The 20,386-nt window shown below is 41.2% G+C and overlaps 1 protein-coding gene across 1 annotated transcript; it reads right to left on the reverse strand.

Moving 5' to 3' along the window:
* Positions 1-7,953: 7,953 nt before the first annotated feature.
* Positions 7,954-17,116, reverse strand: TRPV1 (transient receptor potential cation channel subfamily V member 1). The gene is given in 18 exon segments (XM_086624368.1): positions 7,954-8,120; positions 8,673-8,777; positions 8,809-8,819; positions 9,042-9,169; positions 9,755-9,879; positions 9,882-10,032; positions 10,034-10,082; positions 10,494-10,549; positions 11,279-11,444; positions 12,116-12,186; positions 12,804-12,899; positions 13,171-13,335; positions 13,565-13,741; positions 14,359-14,657; positions 15,146-15,286; positions 15,678-15,830; positions 16,135-16,301; positions 16,815-17,116. Coding segments are annotated over 18 exon segments (2,529 nt in total).
* Positions 17,117-20,386: the final 3,270 nt, after the last annotated feature.

Raw genomic sequence — 20,386 nt, forward strand, 5'->3', positions numbered from 1 at the left:
TTCAGCCTTCTGGAAAATTATTCCAGGAAAACACTGAGATATCACTTACCAGTTGGTACAGTCCAGACTGCCCAGGCAAGTCAGCCTCTTTAGCAACAGTGTTACACACGTTTGCATAACATACAGGCTAGAAGTTTTCTTTCCCAGAGATTCTTGCCATAAAAAAGCAGCCCCATTCACAAAGGGCAGAGAAGAGTTACTGGAGCCTCCATCACAAGTATATTCCCTGCAACTATATCACTATGCAGCTTATTCTTTTGCTCAGGCAAAAAAAAAGGGAGCTGAGCCTGGTGTGCTGAAGGAATAGCATTACTGTTGGGACTGCCAAAATTACCCAATAGCCAAGCCACCTAATCATTCCTATTCCTCCAAACTACATTTTCTGTACTCGAGTCAAGCAGCTTTCACCAGCTGCAATGCTGATTCCCTGAGGCTCCTGCTCATCACAACAAGGAACACTGCTCATGACACTCCCCAGCCTGCCCCTGCTGCTGCTGTCTTCCATTCTATAGCTAAGCTTGGGAACATGAAATTTATACCCTGCATTTGAGTAGCACCCAGCACAGCAGTGTCCTGCTGAAGCACAGCTAGAGCTCACAGAGCCTCCTCTAACACATACACTAAGAGACCAAAAGAACAGACATGAGCCTGGGTCCTACATCTCAGCTTCTACCCACTCCCCTCTTGCCAAAGAACAAAAGCAACCTCCTTTCCTCCCTTATTATACACTTTCTGCACCTGATAGTGTGCTCACTTCCACCTGAATCTTTCTAATTCCTGCACCTGTGGCTACTTCCCTATGCAGGAGTGGGTTCAGTCATGAATGAGTTGAAATAAGAGCAGGAAAAATCCACTTCATGTAAGCACCATCAGTATTTGGCATCAGGTCACAGTTATCTCTTCTTTTGGCAAAGTTACAGGGGACTACATAAGCACAAGATAATAATAAGCCGTGGGAAGAACAACTCTGTCCCTCTTTTCCTGCATCTTTTCCTGTATCTGTGCTACCGTTAGTGTCCCCTGCCACTACTAAAGTAAAAAGTAACAGTGCAAACCTACAAAGACCTTTGCCAGCCATCACTCTACAGATGTGCGGAGTGTCAGGTACTTCTTCTTGTCCCTGTCCTGTGTGCATATGCTGTCTGCTGGTGCTGCAGGTCACAAGCTGTGCACGGTCAGTCGGGGAGGCTCACGCAGGTATGCAACCTTTTGAGGTTTCTATTGAGAAAAAATAAAACCAGTTTTAAGATTATTGAGATAGGCAGATTTACTTCTATTAGTTCTCACTTCATAGGCACCAGGAGGTGCCGTGTCCTCCTGTGTGGAACAACACGTAACACTTCATCGAGGTCTTTCAAAGCACAGCTTTGCTTGGCTGTTCTGAGCCTCACAGTCCCAACTAGGTCAGGATTGTTCTCCGACTATTTAATTTGAGTTTGTACCCTCGGTAAACCTTCAGTGTGGTGCACAGTTTCTGGTAACGCTTAGCAGCGCAGGTGAATTAAGCAATATGAAAATGCCTCAAGGATACACCATGAAGAAAGCGTGCCCCACCTATATGCTATATTTTTTTTCTCAAGTCTATACTACCACTGTTTGACTCAAGTAGTCTTTGGAGGGTGATCACCAAAGCTGGGGATGAACCTTAATGTTAGAATCATTCAGGTTGAACTAATGCTTCAGTCATATGATTTTAAGAATATCAACCTCCCTTTTTAAAATGAAATATTTTTATCTGTCTCATCCATCTAAACCCACAGAATAGTTCTTTCCTCTTCCCCCTCCAAAGATCTGGTTAGACCTGTAAAAAATAGAGGGGAACAAAATTCACCCACTTACTGAGAGCTAGACTTCGCATCAACTGAAGCAGCATATGAGACAATCACTAACTATAACAAAATGAAGACTCTGCAGGCCCTTTCCACTTTTTGTCAAGCTGTTTCTCTGGGAATAAGTGAAGCAGAATTGAAGGTGAACATCTACCAGTGAAATAAACCCTCAGATACTCTGGTTCCCCAAAATAAGAGAGCTAAAACCTGCAGGTCCCACATTGCTGCAGCCAGGATGGCACGGGATATATTTGCTTACATGGGCTCAAGTTTGAAACTTCTGTGTTCCAAAGAGAGTTCTTTGGGCAGATACACATAGTATGTGCCCCGTAGAAAGATCATCTTTTCAGGGTACATTATCCCTGTCTCAATTTCAACCCATTATTCAATTAAACCCCTTTTATTATGCAAATCATCTCCTCTTTTTGTCAATGCTTCAATTTTCTGTTATTCAGTGCTTAGCTAAGATATAGCTGTTTCCATTTATCCTTCCAATCAGTCTCTTGAGAAACTTCTACCTATTTCCATCCCTAAATTCCACTCTTCTGTATCTTTCTGGTAACAAGGGACATTGTCTTCCTTGTGTCTTCCTCTATGCCAATTAAACAGTCTTGGCTTTCCCCCTCTGACTGACAGAAACTGAGGACATGATCCTTGTCCTCTGTGTGGTTCATTATCCGCATTCTCCTTCGGAATAAGGAAACTGTCTGGGCTAAACCTACTATGCAGCTTGGACACAAATGACTTTGACTTAGTGACGTGACTTAAAAACTGCTCCTACTTGCCAAGTGAGTAGGATGCTTCCTTCAAGTTCCTGTAATTGGGAGTTGCTCTCGCTGGCTGTGGAGCAGCCAGCTGACACAGCAAGGCCAGGTGACATGAGTTTTCACATCAGCACTCAGGTGACTAAAATGTTGATTTTAAAGGCTGATTATAACAATGATCAAGAAGTACTGTTCCGGATGATGATGAAGTCTGAAAATCTCAGTGATCCTGTAAATGTTCATGTCTCCTCATGTCCACATGAGGAACAGGAAGTGTTACTAACGGGTGATGTAGCTCTGCCACAGTATCACAAACGCACAAGAAAGAGAGAAGTCCATTGAGGCAATGCGGTTGATTTCCTGCCCTCCCCATAGAAATAAGGTACTCTCCACCACGTATGTTGAAGTGCTTTGTACACTTTAACATCTGATGTAGGAGAAATGTGGTCATATTTTCTCTGTGGAAACTATTCCAGAGCCAGAAGTAATCTCAGTCCACATGGCATGGGGGATGGAAAGCACTTTGGAGCCCTATAATTACATCAAGAGGACCCAGGATCTCTGTGCTGCATCCGGCAGCATCAGTTAAGACCTTTTCCCTCCCAGGCCCTAGTAATCCATGCCCGTTGCCTAAAGGAGCAAGAATGACTTGTTAAGAAGTATCCTTCACTGCAAGAGAATTCTCTCTAATGCACTAAAACACGCAAGCTGCTGTTGAATATCCAAGACACCGGCTGACAGTGGGTTGTTCTGAATATCAGCTTATCTGGGATTTTTAATGTACATGGATTTTTTTTGAGTTTGAAAGATTTACCACAACAGTTTGTTCAAAACACTGTGTAAAATTCCTACTGATGGGTTCTGAAAACTTCCAAGCATCAGAACCCAGGTTCACTGACTTTATCCTTTAAGGGCTATGGGGTTGCAGGATCCTGTTTTGTCACACAGCAGCTCTTGCTGGGCACACACCTGTGGATTTTTGAGGACTCGAGCAAAGATGCGTGACTGAGTAATGTGCTAGTGTGATATAGATGCCACAGAAGAGTGACAGGACTAGCTGGCATTTGGCAAAGATAAATACGATTCTGCATAATTCATCTGATCAGGCAGCAAAGCAAGACAGTGGCATCAGAGGGAGATGGGCTCTCCTGGGAAAGTCAGGTTATGGGGTACCTCAGAGGGCCCAGGCAGCATCTCTACACATGCTGGGGGGGGGGCCTCTTGTGGACCTGGTGTGTTCTGTGGACCCACTACAAACTACAAATGTGCTGCCTGAGAAGAGACTAACATTAATGTTTAATTAGGACAAGGCTGTTCAAACTCCAACAGGCTGTGTAGCCTCAGTTTTTCAGGTACGATGTATATTGTTCTCAACTAATTCCCAAATTACTGGAGTTTGAAAGACACAACAGTTCAGTTTACAGGGCTGACAAGATGAGTTGCATCTCAGGTATGGCAATGCTGTAAACACTGAGATCATGTTTTTGCTTTTCCACATGTCATCAGCCCATTTCAACTGTCAGTGAAGTGTAGACAACTCACTATCCAGCTCACCTCTTCTTGCTATCTCCCATCCCACACACATTTGCAGTCACTGCTAATTACAGTCATCACTCACCGACAGGAGGTGACCACATCAACACCCTTCATTCTTTTGCTTTTGTGCCAGTCTAGTTATTGGGAGCTGGTGGATACAGTTGTCGAACCTGATAATCTTATATAATTGTGTAGACACAAATTAATGTGACTAATAACTGTGAGAAGACAGATTTTAACCACCTGCAAGCCAAGAGAAATAGCATGAGAACCGCATGCTGTTTCTAACCATGTTTCAGTGTGAACTAATTATGCAAACGTCAACTAAACAACGTCCCCAAGTGCTCAAAGACATGGATTCTGCAAGACCATGCAAAATATGGTGAGCAGAACCTCCACAAAACAACCTAAGTATGGATAATTTACTGCAAAACCTTGCTGCTCCTCAGCCGGTGGAAGTGTCTAGCAGTAGGAATAGAAAGGTGCTGGTCCCTAGCAAAGCTGTTCTTAAAGCACTAATACTTCCTGACAAGCCACCTCTCTTCCCTGGGGGTTAGTCTTCCACCATGAGAGTGAGTCTTTGTGCTCTCTGTCCATTCAGAACAAAAATGTCCCCGTAGGCATCCCACCCCCCCGCCTGAACAGAGACGCACCTTGATTTCCAAAACCAATTCTATGCACCTAGGTGGAATGAAGATGAAGGAAGTAAACTGTGGCAAACAGAGTCCTGGCCAGCTGAGTCTGAATAAATGTGTGCAACACCAGGCTGGAGTCACGGCCAAGCTGTACCTCCCCATCTGTGGGAAACAAATTTCTACCTGTTGCAGTAACTCAGTGATGATACAGCTGGAAATTCTGAGAGGTTAGTAATAACTTACTCTAGATTCTAAAGTCGGATAATTTTGCTTGCTTCTCAGAGAAGACTAAGAGATTTAAAAAATGCAGCCAAAAACCCACTAGCACCACCCTATCCCTCAAATAAAGGGCATTTACATTTTAACCACAGCATTATACTGATGCATGTTTTCGCTCCGAATCCTAGCATTTCAGTTTTTTATTAAGAAGTGCCCTGCAGTCTTTGTAACCTCACTGGAGCAGAAAAGGACAGGAAGGCAGAGGTCTATATTCTGTTCAGGTTATCCAGAGCAGCTGATCAATCCTTCTCGATAAGCACTTGATGTAAATCAAGGTGGAATTTAAGCAATGGATTAGGTCTCTATCCAGGCTGATAATTATGAGAACTGGATCCCTCACAGGGAATACAGAAATTTCATGAATGCTTTCCAGCTACATCTTGATCCTGGTGTGCCTTCAAGCATACAAAGGCATGGAGACAATCAACTATGTTTTTCTGGTCAGCCCCTTTCTACATTATTCTTAAGAATTGTAATAATAAATTATTTCACTGTCTCAGCCTGTCTTGTCTACTAAGCTGTACTTGTTTTGCACATGGACTGTCTCATGCCATGTTCAGCATGGGGCATAATGAAGTCTTGAGTAGAACCTATAAAGACTGCTACCAAGTGTTAGAGATACACCTTTGCAATGGTATGACATTGAACATGCCTACTTTAAACATCTTTGTGGTTTCCTCCCTGTCCACCAGAGACAAAGCTTATTGGGTTAAAATTCTGATTTTTTTTAATCAATTCTTTCAGTCCTCTGGCAAGTTTCTCTCGTTATACCCTACAAACTCTACGATAATAAATTACGTTTGTCCTGATGATGTTAACAAAGAAACAAGAATTATAGTCCTGTAGATGGTGCTACTATTTCAAATAAAGCAGCTGGATGCTTGAAGATTTGCTGAAATATATGCTGTAGTACTCTATGAGAAAGAAATCCTGACCCCAATAAAAGAACTGAAGTCAAACAACCCAAAACTTCATCTAACTGTGTTAGCAGTGGAAGGGCAGTCTGTATGTAAACATACTAATTGCTTCTCCTTAAGTATAGTGAGTGTTTCAGTATCTTAGTAAACGCAGAAAAATTATAGGATGTATTGACAAAAATTACCTTTCAAAGGCTGGCTCAGTTTTCTATGATGTCTTTGATTTTCAATTTTCCCAATAATTTGCTACTGACTCCTCCGTGTTCAATGACTCCAAGGAACGTTCTCTGACCACAGCCTGTGGATGTGTCACAGGCCAAGCACGATGAGCTTCCTCTGGCAAATGCTGCGCACTCCGGCTCAATTTCACAAAAGTGTTTTAGGACAACTGTGCTTCAAATGCGACCACAGAAACAGTGCACATGTTCAAACTGAAACCCGGGGTTAAAAACCTTGTTGGCTTAAGGATACTTGTACGTGTGCGCTGTACTTCACATTAAAGGCTGTTAAGTCTAAGTGCTTTAGTGATACGTGACAAGGAAAGGAGGTAAAACAATTACCTTTCTTGCCCAACACAGCTGCACAGGTCCAGCACTGGAATATTGGGCCAGCCGTCTATAAGACAAATTCTCTTATCCTTAGTTCCTTTCTGTCCAGCCACTTTTGAAGAGGATGCCAAAGTTCCTCCTGTTCTTTCCTCGCCTTCCTGGGCTCCTATCTGTAGTTTAAGAGCATTTGCCTATTTTCTCTCTCAGATATTTTTCCTGATTCTCTTTGTAAATCCAGCCAGATGGATTTGCAGCACTAGATTTCTTTCCTCCTGTTGTTGCTGTCAAAGTCAAGAACAAAAACTTTCTGATTTCAAGATTATTATTGTTATACATTACTATACATCTGACCTTTGAAACATATATTCTCTATAACCGCTATCTCTTACTTTGTGCAAAGTTCATCTGTTATCTAAATAAATGTCAAATTTGGGATCTTGTTAAGCCTTTAGCCTCAGTAACAATAACTGTGAATTCTGGAGTTTATTCAGACAGTATAAGAGAAACAGTTATTTCATTGATTTTGACTATTCAACCTTAGAATTTCACAGAGTATATTTGTTCTTGTGCTATGAGAAAAGAATAACAACATCTCTAGATCATTCATGATTTTGTATTCTTTTACTGTGTCCCTATTTATTTATCTCCTTTCCAAGAAACCTTTCCTCACGGGAACATATCTCTGGGCTCTTCGTGATTTTACTGCTCTTTTATGAGTTTAGTTTCATAATAGTTTTGGTTGGATAGTTTTTGAGACTGCAAAGCCACAAAATCAGGGCCTGTAGCTGCTCACAAAAATATTTAAAGAAAGAGAATCTAACGTAAAAGCAGACAGAAGGAATAATCTCTATGTCAGGGTGTCAAGTGATAACCATTTTTCTATAAGTGCTTTTGTTATTTTCATATTATTAACAGAATATCCACCATCACTGCCCACTTGCACCAGCCTGCAAATTTAGTGAAGCTTCTGTTAGCTAACAATGCAAATGTCAGCTCAGATCTCAGAAATGTATGAGAGCACTTTCAAGAGTAAAGGAAATGGATGAACTAAAAAAGGGCTAGCTACCTTTCAGATAGCTCTGGAGTGTGAGAAATTCTCCATGTATTTATTTATAAAACAAATTAAAAAAACCACCCTCCAACTATGGGAACTGTTTCTAACACTTCATGAGACAGCCTAGATGCAAATATCTAGCCAAGTAAACATAAACCAAATAGTGTAGATAGTTTCTTGTAGATTTATATTAAAAAATAACCATGAAACATGAGCTTAAACAACAAGTAGTTTATTTAGCGTAATTAATGAATCCTTGCACACAATAATTTCCTAAGTCCTCTGACCTTTCTCCATAAATCCCTGTTCTTGTGAATGAAGTGCTCTAATTGCCCTGCTTGTGAGGACCAACATAGGTGACTAGAATTAACCTTCTTAAAATAAAATAAGATTAGGCTGACTTTGGAAGTGACTCATTCAACGTCTCAGGATCTCCTGGCTCATAATAAGGTTCCAAAATGGGTTTTAATTTGACTTCTTCTGGTAGTTTTTGAGTCTCTTCTCTCCTGCTTCCGTCTCTTAAAAGTGGAACCAACGTTTTCCAGTTTTTCCCTGAAACTAAAAAGGAAAGGAATGGTTAATTTTTTCCCCTCCACAGAAACAGAAGAAAATATACAAATGGTTTAAATAGGAAGCTGATGAAAGAAGAAAGAAGCAGGAAGGCTTTGTGGTTTTCTTCCCCATACCGTTCCATGAGTTTTCTATATTTCAGCTGGCAAGTACAGCAGAGATGGATTGTAGTTAAATATTTCTGTGTCGGAAGCTGAGCTCTCCAAGTATAGAGTTCGGGGCCTCTAAAGTAGCTTCTTGCCTATTGGCTGCCATCATACACCTGTTCCGTCTCCTCAGGATTTACACATATTCTCTGCCTTGTGAAATCTACCATCAGAATGATGAATCTGTGGGGCTTCTACTCCAGAGAGTAAAACTGCTGTGTGAATAACGAGCCCGCTTAATCCTTTACATTTTGTGCTGACAGAAAAATGTCATTACTTGGCTACTGCCCTTATCATTAAGTGCATAAAACTGACTGCTGTCTAACAATTAATTGATGCTGCTTCTATCACCAGTGTGTAGCCCATACTAGGATTAGGCCCCTGAAACCCTCACCTCTGCCAGGCTTAAGAGAGTAACTGGGATTTCGTTTTAGGTCCCCAGAGTACCCAGGGTCTTCGTTGATTTTCCCCAGATTAGTATTCCACGTGGACCAGTTCACTCATCAACCCTGGGGAGATAACAACAAAACCAATATCTATTCTAAGGATCACCAAACAACTCCAGGATGAGTTTATATCACAAACTGCCACCTCTCAAGCCTCAGATCTGACCCAGAAAACAGATTAAACTGACTACTGTAGACAGTGCTAGTGCACCACTTTTCAGAGGAGTGCTCCAGGGTAAAGTTCTGCATCCCATTACCAGATACCTTAATATTGATTGGCTATAAAAGATTGTTCATTTGACATACAAACAGGTTACCTAAAGCACCATCTGTAATCATCTTGGCCGTCAGGTGTGACCCCCACCAAGACTTGCTTCCCAGACCGGAATGAGCGCCTCACACAGTTCAAGTAGCTGTTTTCAATATCCAAGATTGTGATGGCTCTCTACCAGGTAAAAGAAATCAGACCACTGAGAGGCTGCTGTTTCAAAGTCATACAAATCCTGAATTCTGCCTTTATTTTAAAAACCTTGAGCTTTGATAATTGTCATCATCTTAGAGCAGGCATCATAACCATCCCTGAAACATCACTCTGCCAATATGTCACTAAAAATGCTGAATTACTGCCCTGTGATTATTAGATCAATGATGTTCCCTTTCTTACCTTAAGCAAAACTGATGTGCATTTGAGATTCCGGTAAAGACTGTTTTTCCCTTTGCATAATTCCTGTCTTCATAGTCTGATCAGGATTTTCCATCATCAAAAGCCCATATAATTCTGTCTAATTACAAAGTACTTATTTTCTTAAATTCTGAACATCTGTGGAACACTGGGAACATCTGCTCAGGCAAAACATCAAATATGCATGGACAAGGAACTAATATACTGTTTTTAGGAACTGTTTAGGGGAATCAGAAAGAAGCAGTGACCTGTTATGTAGAAACATATCAGTTCTAAAGATTCTCTCTGAAGTCTCTTATGATTCCCTACACCCTCTTTCTTGGAAGCAGCCTCACAGAACCAATGTACCTGGAGTTTCCAGATGCTCTTGCTCTCCTGTGCAATTTTGCTCACAGTTTCCCCCATCAGTGCAATAAGCATGTTGAGCAGGAGGATGTATGTAAGGATGACATAGAGAACCAAAAGGATGACAACACAGACTTGAACCTGTAGTTCTCTGTGAACTCCAGGTCCCCCATCCCAATAGTGAACTTGAAAAGCTCCAAGCAGGTGTAGTACAGACTATTATAGGATGTGCGGCCTCGTTTCATATGGCAGCATCGGGCATGGTCAGAGCTATTTGTGTCTTTGCCCCTCATTGTCATCTTCAATTAAAGTCACCACAGCTGTGCAAAAGAGGAATCACATATGCAGTATGAGATCATAATTCCATTACAAGCGAGGAAAATGAGCATAAATGTAAGACATATTATCTTTGTGGTGCATTGTTCCCAGTGAAATTGCTCTATAAAATATCCTCCATAACCGACACCCCCTCAGAAGGTGTTGTCTCAGTTTTATCTATATAGAACAGGACGACTGTTTTTCCATTCAGCTTTGCAAAGCAGTTTGAGACCCAGGATGAAAAGCTGTATAAAATTACTACACATAATTGTTATTCTGAGGAGATTTTTTTTTTTTGTAACTAAGTTAATTTGTTGGTTTTTAGTTGAAAACAAAAAGTCTAAGCCACTTGAAAAAATAAAATTTTCTGAGATTCTCAAAGATAACATAAAGTAACTCCAAGTATGATATTACCTGTAGAAAATCCAAGAGGAATACTAGATAGACAAACATGAAGCGACATAAATCTCTAAGGATCATCTGCAACATGGAAACAGAATATTTTTATATTGCTAAAACTTGAATATAAACTGCAACAAAAACTGGTAGAAAATACTGCTTCAGCTCAAGAAGGCATTTGCTGTGAACTGGCTGTTCGTGCATTAAACTGTTGTTTATCCTGCTGAGATAATAAACTTTAATACAGAAAACATTTTTCTCTGTTATTCATGCAACAATTTACACACATATGTAAGACATATGCATGCCAAATAGTTTCATCTTTGTGAGTATAAACCACATTAAGACAGTTGCATCTTTTTTCCCCTCTTGGGCTAGTTGTCTACAGCATATATAGAGGTTTATTAGCCAGCTACTACCTCTTAGCTAATTGCTCTGTTTGGTAACATTTAAACTGGACCTAAAGACATTTCCAGCTGGTAGAAAGCTGTGCCATTCCACACCAGACCAGTCTGCACAGTTTTCAGTCTACTTTCATCCATGCCTATCCAACTGTAGTTATTTTGAAGCATGGCAGGTAATAATAGCAAGACTGGTATAAGATGTATGGATGAGGAGCAGGATGTATTTTACATAAATTGTATCACTTCACTCAGAAAATAATGGCCAAGTATAGCAGAGTGATATGAGATTTCCCAGTGGCATCACGGAGGTATGTATGGCAACTTCTCTCCTGTAAATGGGGTTGCTGGCAGCAGTGTCCTGGTCTGAGCACTCTGCTGCCCGCATCAACCCACTCACTGGACTGACCTTGGCAATCATGACAGAGTAAATGCCCATCTGCTGGAAGCCACGGGTGTAGTACAGCATGTTAGTCCAGCCCAGCGCCAAGGAGAAGACCATAGAAGCCACGTACAGTTCCTGGCCACAGAAGTACAGCACCACAGAGCTCAGGAGGAGCAGGGAGTGAACAAAGCTGAAAGACAAGCATGGTCTGAATGCAGAGTACTGAGCTGGCCACAGGTGGTGGGGACAGAGGAGTCCCACAAGTATACAGCAGACACAAAGGAGCCTTGGCAGACACTTCCTCTCTTCCTATCATTCTTTCCCTTCTCAAATCCTACAATTCCTCTTGCAAACTCCTCCATTTCCCCATATACAAACTTCTGTAGTCTCATCCCTGCTCTCCCTCGCGACTGGAAGGAAGAAAAGTCCTTGAAAACACTTATTTCTTCAGCACTCCCTCTCTTTCCATGGACCCATGAAATTGCCCTGTTCAGCTACACTCCAGCTGGAAGAGAAAGGGCCCAAATTATTGAAAGGCAAAGCTCCCTTTAGGAATGGGAGCATTTCTGCACATCCAATGCATGCACTCGATCGCAAGTCCAACTTGGAGATCTATTCCTAACTCTGCTGTGTGACTCACTGACTGACCTTCTAGATACTTCATCTGCTTTACCTCCAAAGGGGATTACTGATCCAGACCCACTTGTTCAAGTGCTATGATATCCGCTGGCAAGTATTTTGTAAGGACTCAGGAAATTATAGCAAAGCATCTACCTATTGCAAGTGGCTTCAGCCAAAGCTACAGATCTCACACACTCATCTGTTTCATGCTGAAATGCGACCAAAGATATCGGAGCTTACAAAAGAACCTCACTGTAGCTGTCAACTATCAGAGTCTTGAATGATGGGCGCCTCTGCACGAAATACTGTATCTGAAAAAAAAAAAAAGGCAATGAAGACCAGGTTTGCATCCAAGGAGGGATTAAGTATCCCGTGTGAATGCATCAGCTAAGCACTGAGGCCTATACCAGGGAGCTGGTACCTATAAAGCATCTCACAAGAACAGCTCAAAACCAATACTGGTGCAAGATCTGGGAGGACTCTTCCAGCAACATTAGAGAAGACAACCATCTATTCAGTCACTGGTTTGGGGACCTGTGATTCACTCTACACTCTACATTGGCTGCCAAGAGGAAGCAGGGGGACTTTAAGCCAAGACAGGTAATCTTTAACAGAGGCCTGGCTATTTGTCATACCCTATTCTTAAGCGTTGGCCAAGCTAATTGCTGAGATGCTCGTGGACTTCTAAGGATGGTTTTTTTATACAATAGATAAAACTGTATCTTAGCCTGTGGGCTCATTAGTAACCTGAGAACTCTGAACCAGGAGTGAAGGAAATCAGGAAGGAATCAGGCCAAGGAAAAAGATTTGTAGCTCTTGACTAAAACACGGATTATTTTAGCAGCCAATTCTAATTAATAGGAAAGGCATGTTTGGTTCTCTCCTACACCCACCCAAAGAGCAAAAAGAAAAAATTTCAATATCTTACCCCTCTGAAAAAAAAATAGAGGCCTCCCAGTACACTCACGATCTCTCCAGTCACTCGAAAATATTCCTCAGTGCTGTGACCAAACGTGAAGGGAGGCTGCACAAGATAGGAACATAGATATGTTCAGCAGAACTAGGGATAGGCCCTGCCAGCAGCTGAAAGCAGCTACATTTCTGGGGGAACAGGTCAAGTTTCTGAAAGCGTTGCCACAAAGGGGAAAGACTGGGAAGGAAGCAGAGTCAAAATCTCCCTCCTACCTTCAGGAAAGAGGAAAATTCTGATGTTAGAAGCACACATTCAAATGGGAGGTGGATCTGGAATATCATGCAGTGGGTGGTTCCCGTGATATATGTCAGAAGTAACATACCTTTTCTTTTTTCTCTACAGGTCTGTAGTAAGCAGCTCCGGTGAGGATAATGATATGCATGGTATAGACAAAGAAGTTGAAGTAAAATAAGTGTTTGACAAACCGGTCCCACTTGTCTTGCAACAGCCTGTTAAGAGGTTCCACCAGCAGCATCTCATGACGGTTCTGAGCAGAAGGAGAAAGAGGAGAATCTTGATGGGACCAGTATACATACCGGGCTTTGAAAACAGCAAATGATACTCATTTTCAGCAAAAGTTCCCTGTATTACCCTTAAACTCAGGAAGGGAGATAGTTTTATTCAAATGAGGCAAAAAATGCACTGCATCGAACACAGAGCTTTGCCCCAGCAGTCCCCCAGCCTGTGAATAAAATGCCAACATGGTGCATACTCACTGGCGTTTCACTACTGTAGGCAAGAATGTCAAGCACTGAATTTTTCTCACATGTGTCTATACAGGACAGGTCATAAAGAGATGAGTGGACAGGTCCATAAGCCCATTCTGTGAACTTCCTAGACAAGTGTCTGCACTCAGGATCTTTGATCTCTCGTCTGAGGATGTAAGCGAAAATCTAATTGCAAAAGAACAATACAAACAGCATTTCAGTGCTAACGGAATTCTAGTTCCTCAGTATCTCTACAAGACAGGATGGCTAGTTTCTCCCTAGTTTAACTGTGCCAAAGTCAAGCCACTGAGGCACTGCAGAGATCAAAGTCTGAAGCAAACAAAATTAATTTTCTCACTGGGTGCCAGGAGATGAGAAATACAAATACTGCTTACAAGTTGCCATTACCTTTTCAAAACTGCAAGAGAAAATCAGAGACGCGTGTTACACATCTCTGAGCGTACAGTCATTTTGAACGGGACTGTCAGAAGGTGAGTTACATCAGCCAGTCAAAAGTACAAGGTCTCCAGTAGTTCAGAAGACAGGAGAGACCCACTTTCTGTTTCCACCCAGGCTGCCTGGCATACCAGTGGTACGAGAACAATGCCTGCTGGGCATAGGCACTCACACTCTTTGTAGCCTTTAAGGACTACGCAGTTTTGCATGTTAAACTGCAGCATCTGTTCCTCGTAACTAAAGGCCCCAACAATAAGCAGCGATAAAACCTGTCCTGCACAAACGTTTTGCAGGTACTCTGTATGACTTGCTGCAGTAATGGAACAGAAACACATCTGCTCACCTACCCCTATCTTCCCTGTTTTGGCTGCCAGAGTTAACGGAGTCAGCCCTTTCTTGTTGGTGAGTTCTTCTAGCTTCAGGATTGGATTAATTTTGGCACCGAGGATCAATATGTTATTGTACATCTTGGTAACAAACTTGGTATTATCCTTAGTGTTATCTGCAATCTCCACCAGCGTGTGCAGGACCGTATTGCCCATGGAGTCCTCAGCGGCGATGTTTGCTGCCTGGTAGGGGTTTTCAAGGAGAAATTTCACAATGCAGAGCTGGTTGGTGCAGGCAGCCAGGGACAAAGGCAGCTCCCCTACGGACAAGCAATGGGAATGGGGGGTCAGAAAGCCCATTACTGCATGTGCATAAACAGGAAAAAGCACACGCTGTTTTCATCTTTCACCATGAGAAGAAGAGGTGAATTTCTCTGTCTGATACAGCACCAATTCTTGTGATAGCTGTTAGAATCACATTTTCTTTGCTTTAACTGCATCACAGAAACATGGCTGCTTAAAAAGGCACTGAAAGGAAAGCTTAGAGAAGGTTACAACCTTTCAGAGGACACAGTGCCCAGGAAACAAAACGATGCAGGCACCAAGCTGACACTGAACACCATCAGCTACCAACTGTGTTTGTTTCTTTCTTTATTTACTCAGCCTTTGGGAGTAAATATTTGGACTAAGTGGTGAAACAGCCCATCTGTGCCTCCAGTCCCACATAAAAAGGATTATTTAACAGCTTGCACTTGGGATAATGCTAGGATAACTCAATCAATAAAGCCCATACTGTGCTCACTCCTACCAAAATAAAAGCCAGGTTTCCCTTTGATTTTCCTGAAGAACTCCCCACAGGCTCTTGCATGAACATCTGCTCCATTCTGGACCAAGAGCTTCACCAGGTACATGTTCCTTCTCTCAATGGCGATGTGAAGTGCAGTCTGGCCTACAGAGACACTCATCAGAGAGAAATCTTCAACATTTAATACAGACTGAGAGCTTTCAGGCAGCACAATTCATTCAGCTTCACATAAGATGGTGAAACTGAGAACTTTTCAGACCAAAAAGCTCTACAATTGAACAAAAAAAAGATGGCCCAGACTGCAAATGCAAGTCCCCTGAACTTGCTATTAAATCACTGTATATCAAAACCAACAAGATGTTGCACCTAACACTAACAATCAGTGCATTCGTGCTCGGGCAATCACACACTGGAACTTTGGAGTGCTGCATCCTCAGGCATAAGGCTTCATGCAGAAGACTGTTTGAGAGCCCTGCCTAACCCTGTCTTCAGTCTTAGCAGCAAGAGAATTCACTGTAGCAGCTGTTTCTCTTACCCTTGTAGTAGTTGTCAGTATACTCTGCATTAACAAATTCTTTCAGAGTTCCAGTTTTCCTTGCAATATCCAGCAGCAAGGGAATGGTATCATTTTTCCCATCGTGTAGATTCAGCATGGCTTTCAGTAAGCAGGTTTTCCCAGTTTCTGGCTCTATAACACAAAAAATTGCAGCTATATAGAAGTAATTACAAACCTACAATCTACTCCCAGGCATGCAGGAATTAATGAGGCTCTTTTCAAAAGCAAGAAAACTCATTCGGAGTTTCACAGAAAATTTCAACTTCTCTGAATTCTCGTGTAACCTCACAACCAATGGGTGGCCCAATCAACAGGGAAGTACTGGCTACTAGAGGACCTCCTGCCGACATTTAACACAATTAAGTTTTTTTGTTTTCATCTCAGGAGCACTACTGGAAGAAGAGGAAAACTTAAGGTATGTGACACTAAAGGGTACCTTTGAACTCATCATCTGTGAGATGCTTCAAGGTTCTATTAAGGTAGAGAAGCAGATCATCCAGGTCCCTTGTGTTGCCTTGGGCTACAGCATCAAAGATCCTTCTGCGGTCATAAAATTTGAAAGCTTTGTCTGAGCAGCCTGTGATGGAATCTGTAGATAGGAGCCTAACAAGGGTAAATTTCAGTTAAAGTCAGATATTTAGCAGATTTTTTATAAACTACCAGAATACTGTTTTTCATTGGCTTGTGTGAAGCAGTAAGCACTACAGATTAGTATAGATGGATCCACAAAGTCTCCAAGATCAACAAAGTCTGCAAGCAACTGCCCTGATAAAATCATGTATCTGTTGCTGAAAAGTTGCGAACAAGGCTTAAAAGAGGCATTGAAGTATGGCAGTTCTCATTCTGAGTGATGTCCATTCACTGAACGGTCTCAAGTGAGTGCACGAAGGCCTACCACTAATTTTGGGCAACATATCCATAGACCGAATTTTCAGAGATGCCAAGAGACAACAGCTATCGTCACTTTCAGATGCAAAGCTCCTTATTTTGGCATAGAAAACAGTGAAACTGAAAAAAAATAGGCACACTCATGCAAAGAGAATAAATGCTGCTATAAGAAACAGTCTGCGGCTGTCAAATTGTTCATTACAACCAAACCTTACAAGGGCAACTTACTTGTGCAGTTTCCCCCTTTCCAAATTGGCATGAAATTTGATGACAGAAGGTGCCATCAGGTGATCCAACTGGTAAAGGGAGTCCATGGGAGCCATGTCCTTGTCACTATCCCCCATCACAAACCGCCCACGTCTTGCAAAGATATTGCTTTTGGGTGGCTGCACCTTGGTGCTGAGTGTACCCTGGAGGCCGTCAGGCATTTCCAGTATGGAGTCCTCCCCATCCATGTGTTCATCTGTCACTTCAGATTCCTCCATGTCAGAACTGCCAAACTTCTTCATCTTCTCAAGAATGGAAGACATGACAAGCAGGGAGTCTGTGAGGAACAACACAAACACCTCAAGTCAGCACTTTACAGGGCCATGAGTCCCCTTTTGCCTAGGACTCCTCTCCAGAAACAGCAGGGAATGGATTGGTTGCTCTCATCCCAGAAGTGAGACAGACTGACACGTGTTCACTATGCCCAGAGCTGGAACAGTTTAGTAGGTCATTACCTCCATCCTGTTTGTTACTGTTCCCACTGCCCTTACCTATTCCAGACTAAGAAAGCAAGCCAGAGTGTCCCAGAGCTTGCCAGCCACCTCACTGCAGAGCTGACTACTTTTGCTTAACACTAGTGCCTCATCCTCCTCCAATCATTGTTAAAGCCTGAACAATCTCTGCTTTTCTTCTCTACTTTCTGTTTTGTGCCACAATATATTCTCAGGATTATATCAGGCATGTGAAAAAAGCCTGCTTGTGCCATAACCATATCTCAATGATGCTGGGCACAGAGGGCTTCCTGCATATAGGAAAATTATCACTTAATGGCTTTACCAGAGTTACTGCAGAGCTAGATGAAAATTGTGATATTTGATTCTTGGGAGATTAGTCTCACCTCAAACATGAGACACGGAAACAGAAAGGGAAAGGCTACCACAGATAAGAGATGACTGTAAGACCACACGGCTGATCTTGTCTGATTTACAACCACAAGGAATTTGACACAAGTTCACAAATATACCATACCGAAAGTAGAGCGGGCTTCATGCCACTGGATGCAAAATACTCTGGGAACTCCAGCAGAGACAGGAATGCACCATATTTGAACCGCTGCGTAGCTGGCTTTCAGAAAGAGCTGATCAGCCTTGAAAACATGCTCGGAAATCCTAGTCTGCTTGGAAATCTTACAGTTTTGAGCACAGGAATGTTACAAAATCTTTAGAAAGCCTTGAATTATAAACCACATTGCAATGGTCAGGAATCTTCTCTATACATTCAGTGTGAAAACAACGTCATAAACACGCTTCAAGGTTGTATCTGTTCACAACAGTATTCTGAGGGGTTGTCTGCAAACCTACATCGTACATTAAAGCTAGATTTTCAGTTCTATGAGCCTAGTTAATATTCACATTAAGGGTCACTTACATTTTCCTGTGCAAGTAGGATAGGAAAGAAATTTTTGTCAGACATTTGCATTTTCTATAATTTTGTACAACATACATATAAAGAAAACATCAATTTGCAACTTGCACATTTAGGATTACTGGAAGCACAACAGCATCGTAGAGGTGACATACTAATGACGGCAGTTTAACTCACTATGTCCTCTGAGCTCACCTGTCAAGTTCTTTGTGTTCTTAGAATCACTGTGAAAGAATAACATAACATCCTATTAACTTAATTGTTCTATAAATAAGAAATTATACATACAAAAATATTTCCATTTGGAATATGATACTAAAAATACAGAAGAACAATTATTTCAGTGAAAAAGTTATAAAAAGTTTTATAAAAAAAAAAAAAACAGGAAAAAATACACCAGAAATACAGCCATATATAAATTTGTGTGTGTGTGTTATTTAAATTGAAGTGGATTAAGCCAAATACATCAGATAGATGGCTATGGAAAATGGAATCACTTATTTTCTACAGAATAGGTGCAATATTAAAATCCACAGAATAGACTCAATCGTGTCTCCCTAGCAATTTGCTCAAACCTGTTTTAGTCATTACATATGCTTTTGTTTCTAAATTCTGTTGGTAATATCTGTCATAATGAAGACAAAGCTGCTTTTCCTCATGAATACGAATTCGCAATGGAAATAACCTTCACAATTCTGTGGAAGGATTCTTTAAAAAAAATAAATATTATCTATCCTAAAAAAATGCATGACCTACTTGAATTCTTTGAATTCCATATACATTGAAGTTTGATATAATAAATAAGATAACAAAATATTTTGATAGAATGTCTAACCCCATCACAACTTATAATAAACACTAAAGAGAGCTGACAAATAACTAACAACCATGCTATTCAAACATACATGCAGAACTTACAAATACTGCAAAAAATCCTGTCTTCCACAAAATAGTCCGGTCTCAGTAAACACACTCTGATCTATGGGAATTTGGTGCTGGATATTCCTCCTCCAAGGTGCCTGGACTGAAAAGACCTCAGAGTTTGCTTCTCCACTTCATTTGTCTGCAAAAGTGTTCTATGTGTCTGATGATTTTTCGAATCAAGGCAAGTTCACTGGAAGAACAGGGAATAGAGTAATAATGTCATTAAGAACAATTCTGGAACCAGAAGCATCAGTAGCTTCTATTCCCAGGAGTTTAGCAAAGCTCTTTACAAGAATTGCAGTAAGTTGCTGTTGTTTTTCCCTCCCCTTTAATTGCATTTAGTAATGGATTCTCTTCTCCAGATTTCCTCTTTGTAAATACACTCAAGTTGGCAAAAAAAGAAAAACCCAAACCACCAGACAACAACCATTTCTGTGGGTCACAGTTTCACTCCAATTTACAAAACTTTGTAAATACCACAGCTCTTCTCTGAGATCAGTCATCTTGCTTGGGTGACTGCTGTAAATAAAGCCCCACCAAATATTTTAAAGATAAGATGATTCTGAACAGAGTTGAGGGAGAACCAATGACAGAAAGTCCTAAGGCCATTCTATCATTCCATGTTCCTACTGTGTTTTATTTAAATAATATATATGTAACAGTCGGGTTTTAAATATTAATGTCATTAGGAAAAAAAAATTCTTATCTAATCCAGGATGGATCTAACACCCTTAAAAATTAAGAACTGTGTAATATATTGTCAAATACATCATTTACATAAGATCTTTCAGCCAAAACCTAGTCTAGAGAAACAGACTTCCCAGCAGGCTCAGCTGATAAGCTGTAGCTGCTACGCTAGAAGCAACCTCCAAACCTCCAGCTCCTGAAGTTTCGAGTTAGATTATGAAATTATTCAAGGAAAGTATCTGGTTTATGTTTTGCAAAAGGTAACTATCTTTCTAGTCTCTCTAGTCATCTATCTATATACATATAAAATAATAATACATTTGCCTATTTAATAGCGAACTAATTATACTACTTAAAATACCCTACGGCATTGTACTCAAAATAAATTTAATGCCTATTTCTTAATGCATAAGTGTAGATTACCAGTAAGCCAGGTCCTTAGCTGGTGTCCTGGAGCTTTGCTGAATCTGCTCATTCAACACTGCGATTAACTCCTTCACCATTTCCAAAGCAGACATTAGGAAAACTACACGGATCAGTGGAGGATCTCCCTTACT

The sequence above is a fragment of the Tauraco erythrolophus genome, chromosome 21, assembly GCF_009769465.1.
Source record: "Tauraco erythrolophus isolate bTauEry1 chromosome 21, bTauEry1.pri, whole genome shotgun sequence".
NCBI lineage: Eukaryota > Metazoa > Chordata > Aves > Musophagiformes > Musophagidae > Tauraco > Tauraco erythrolophus.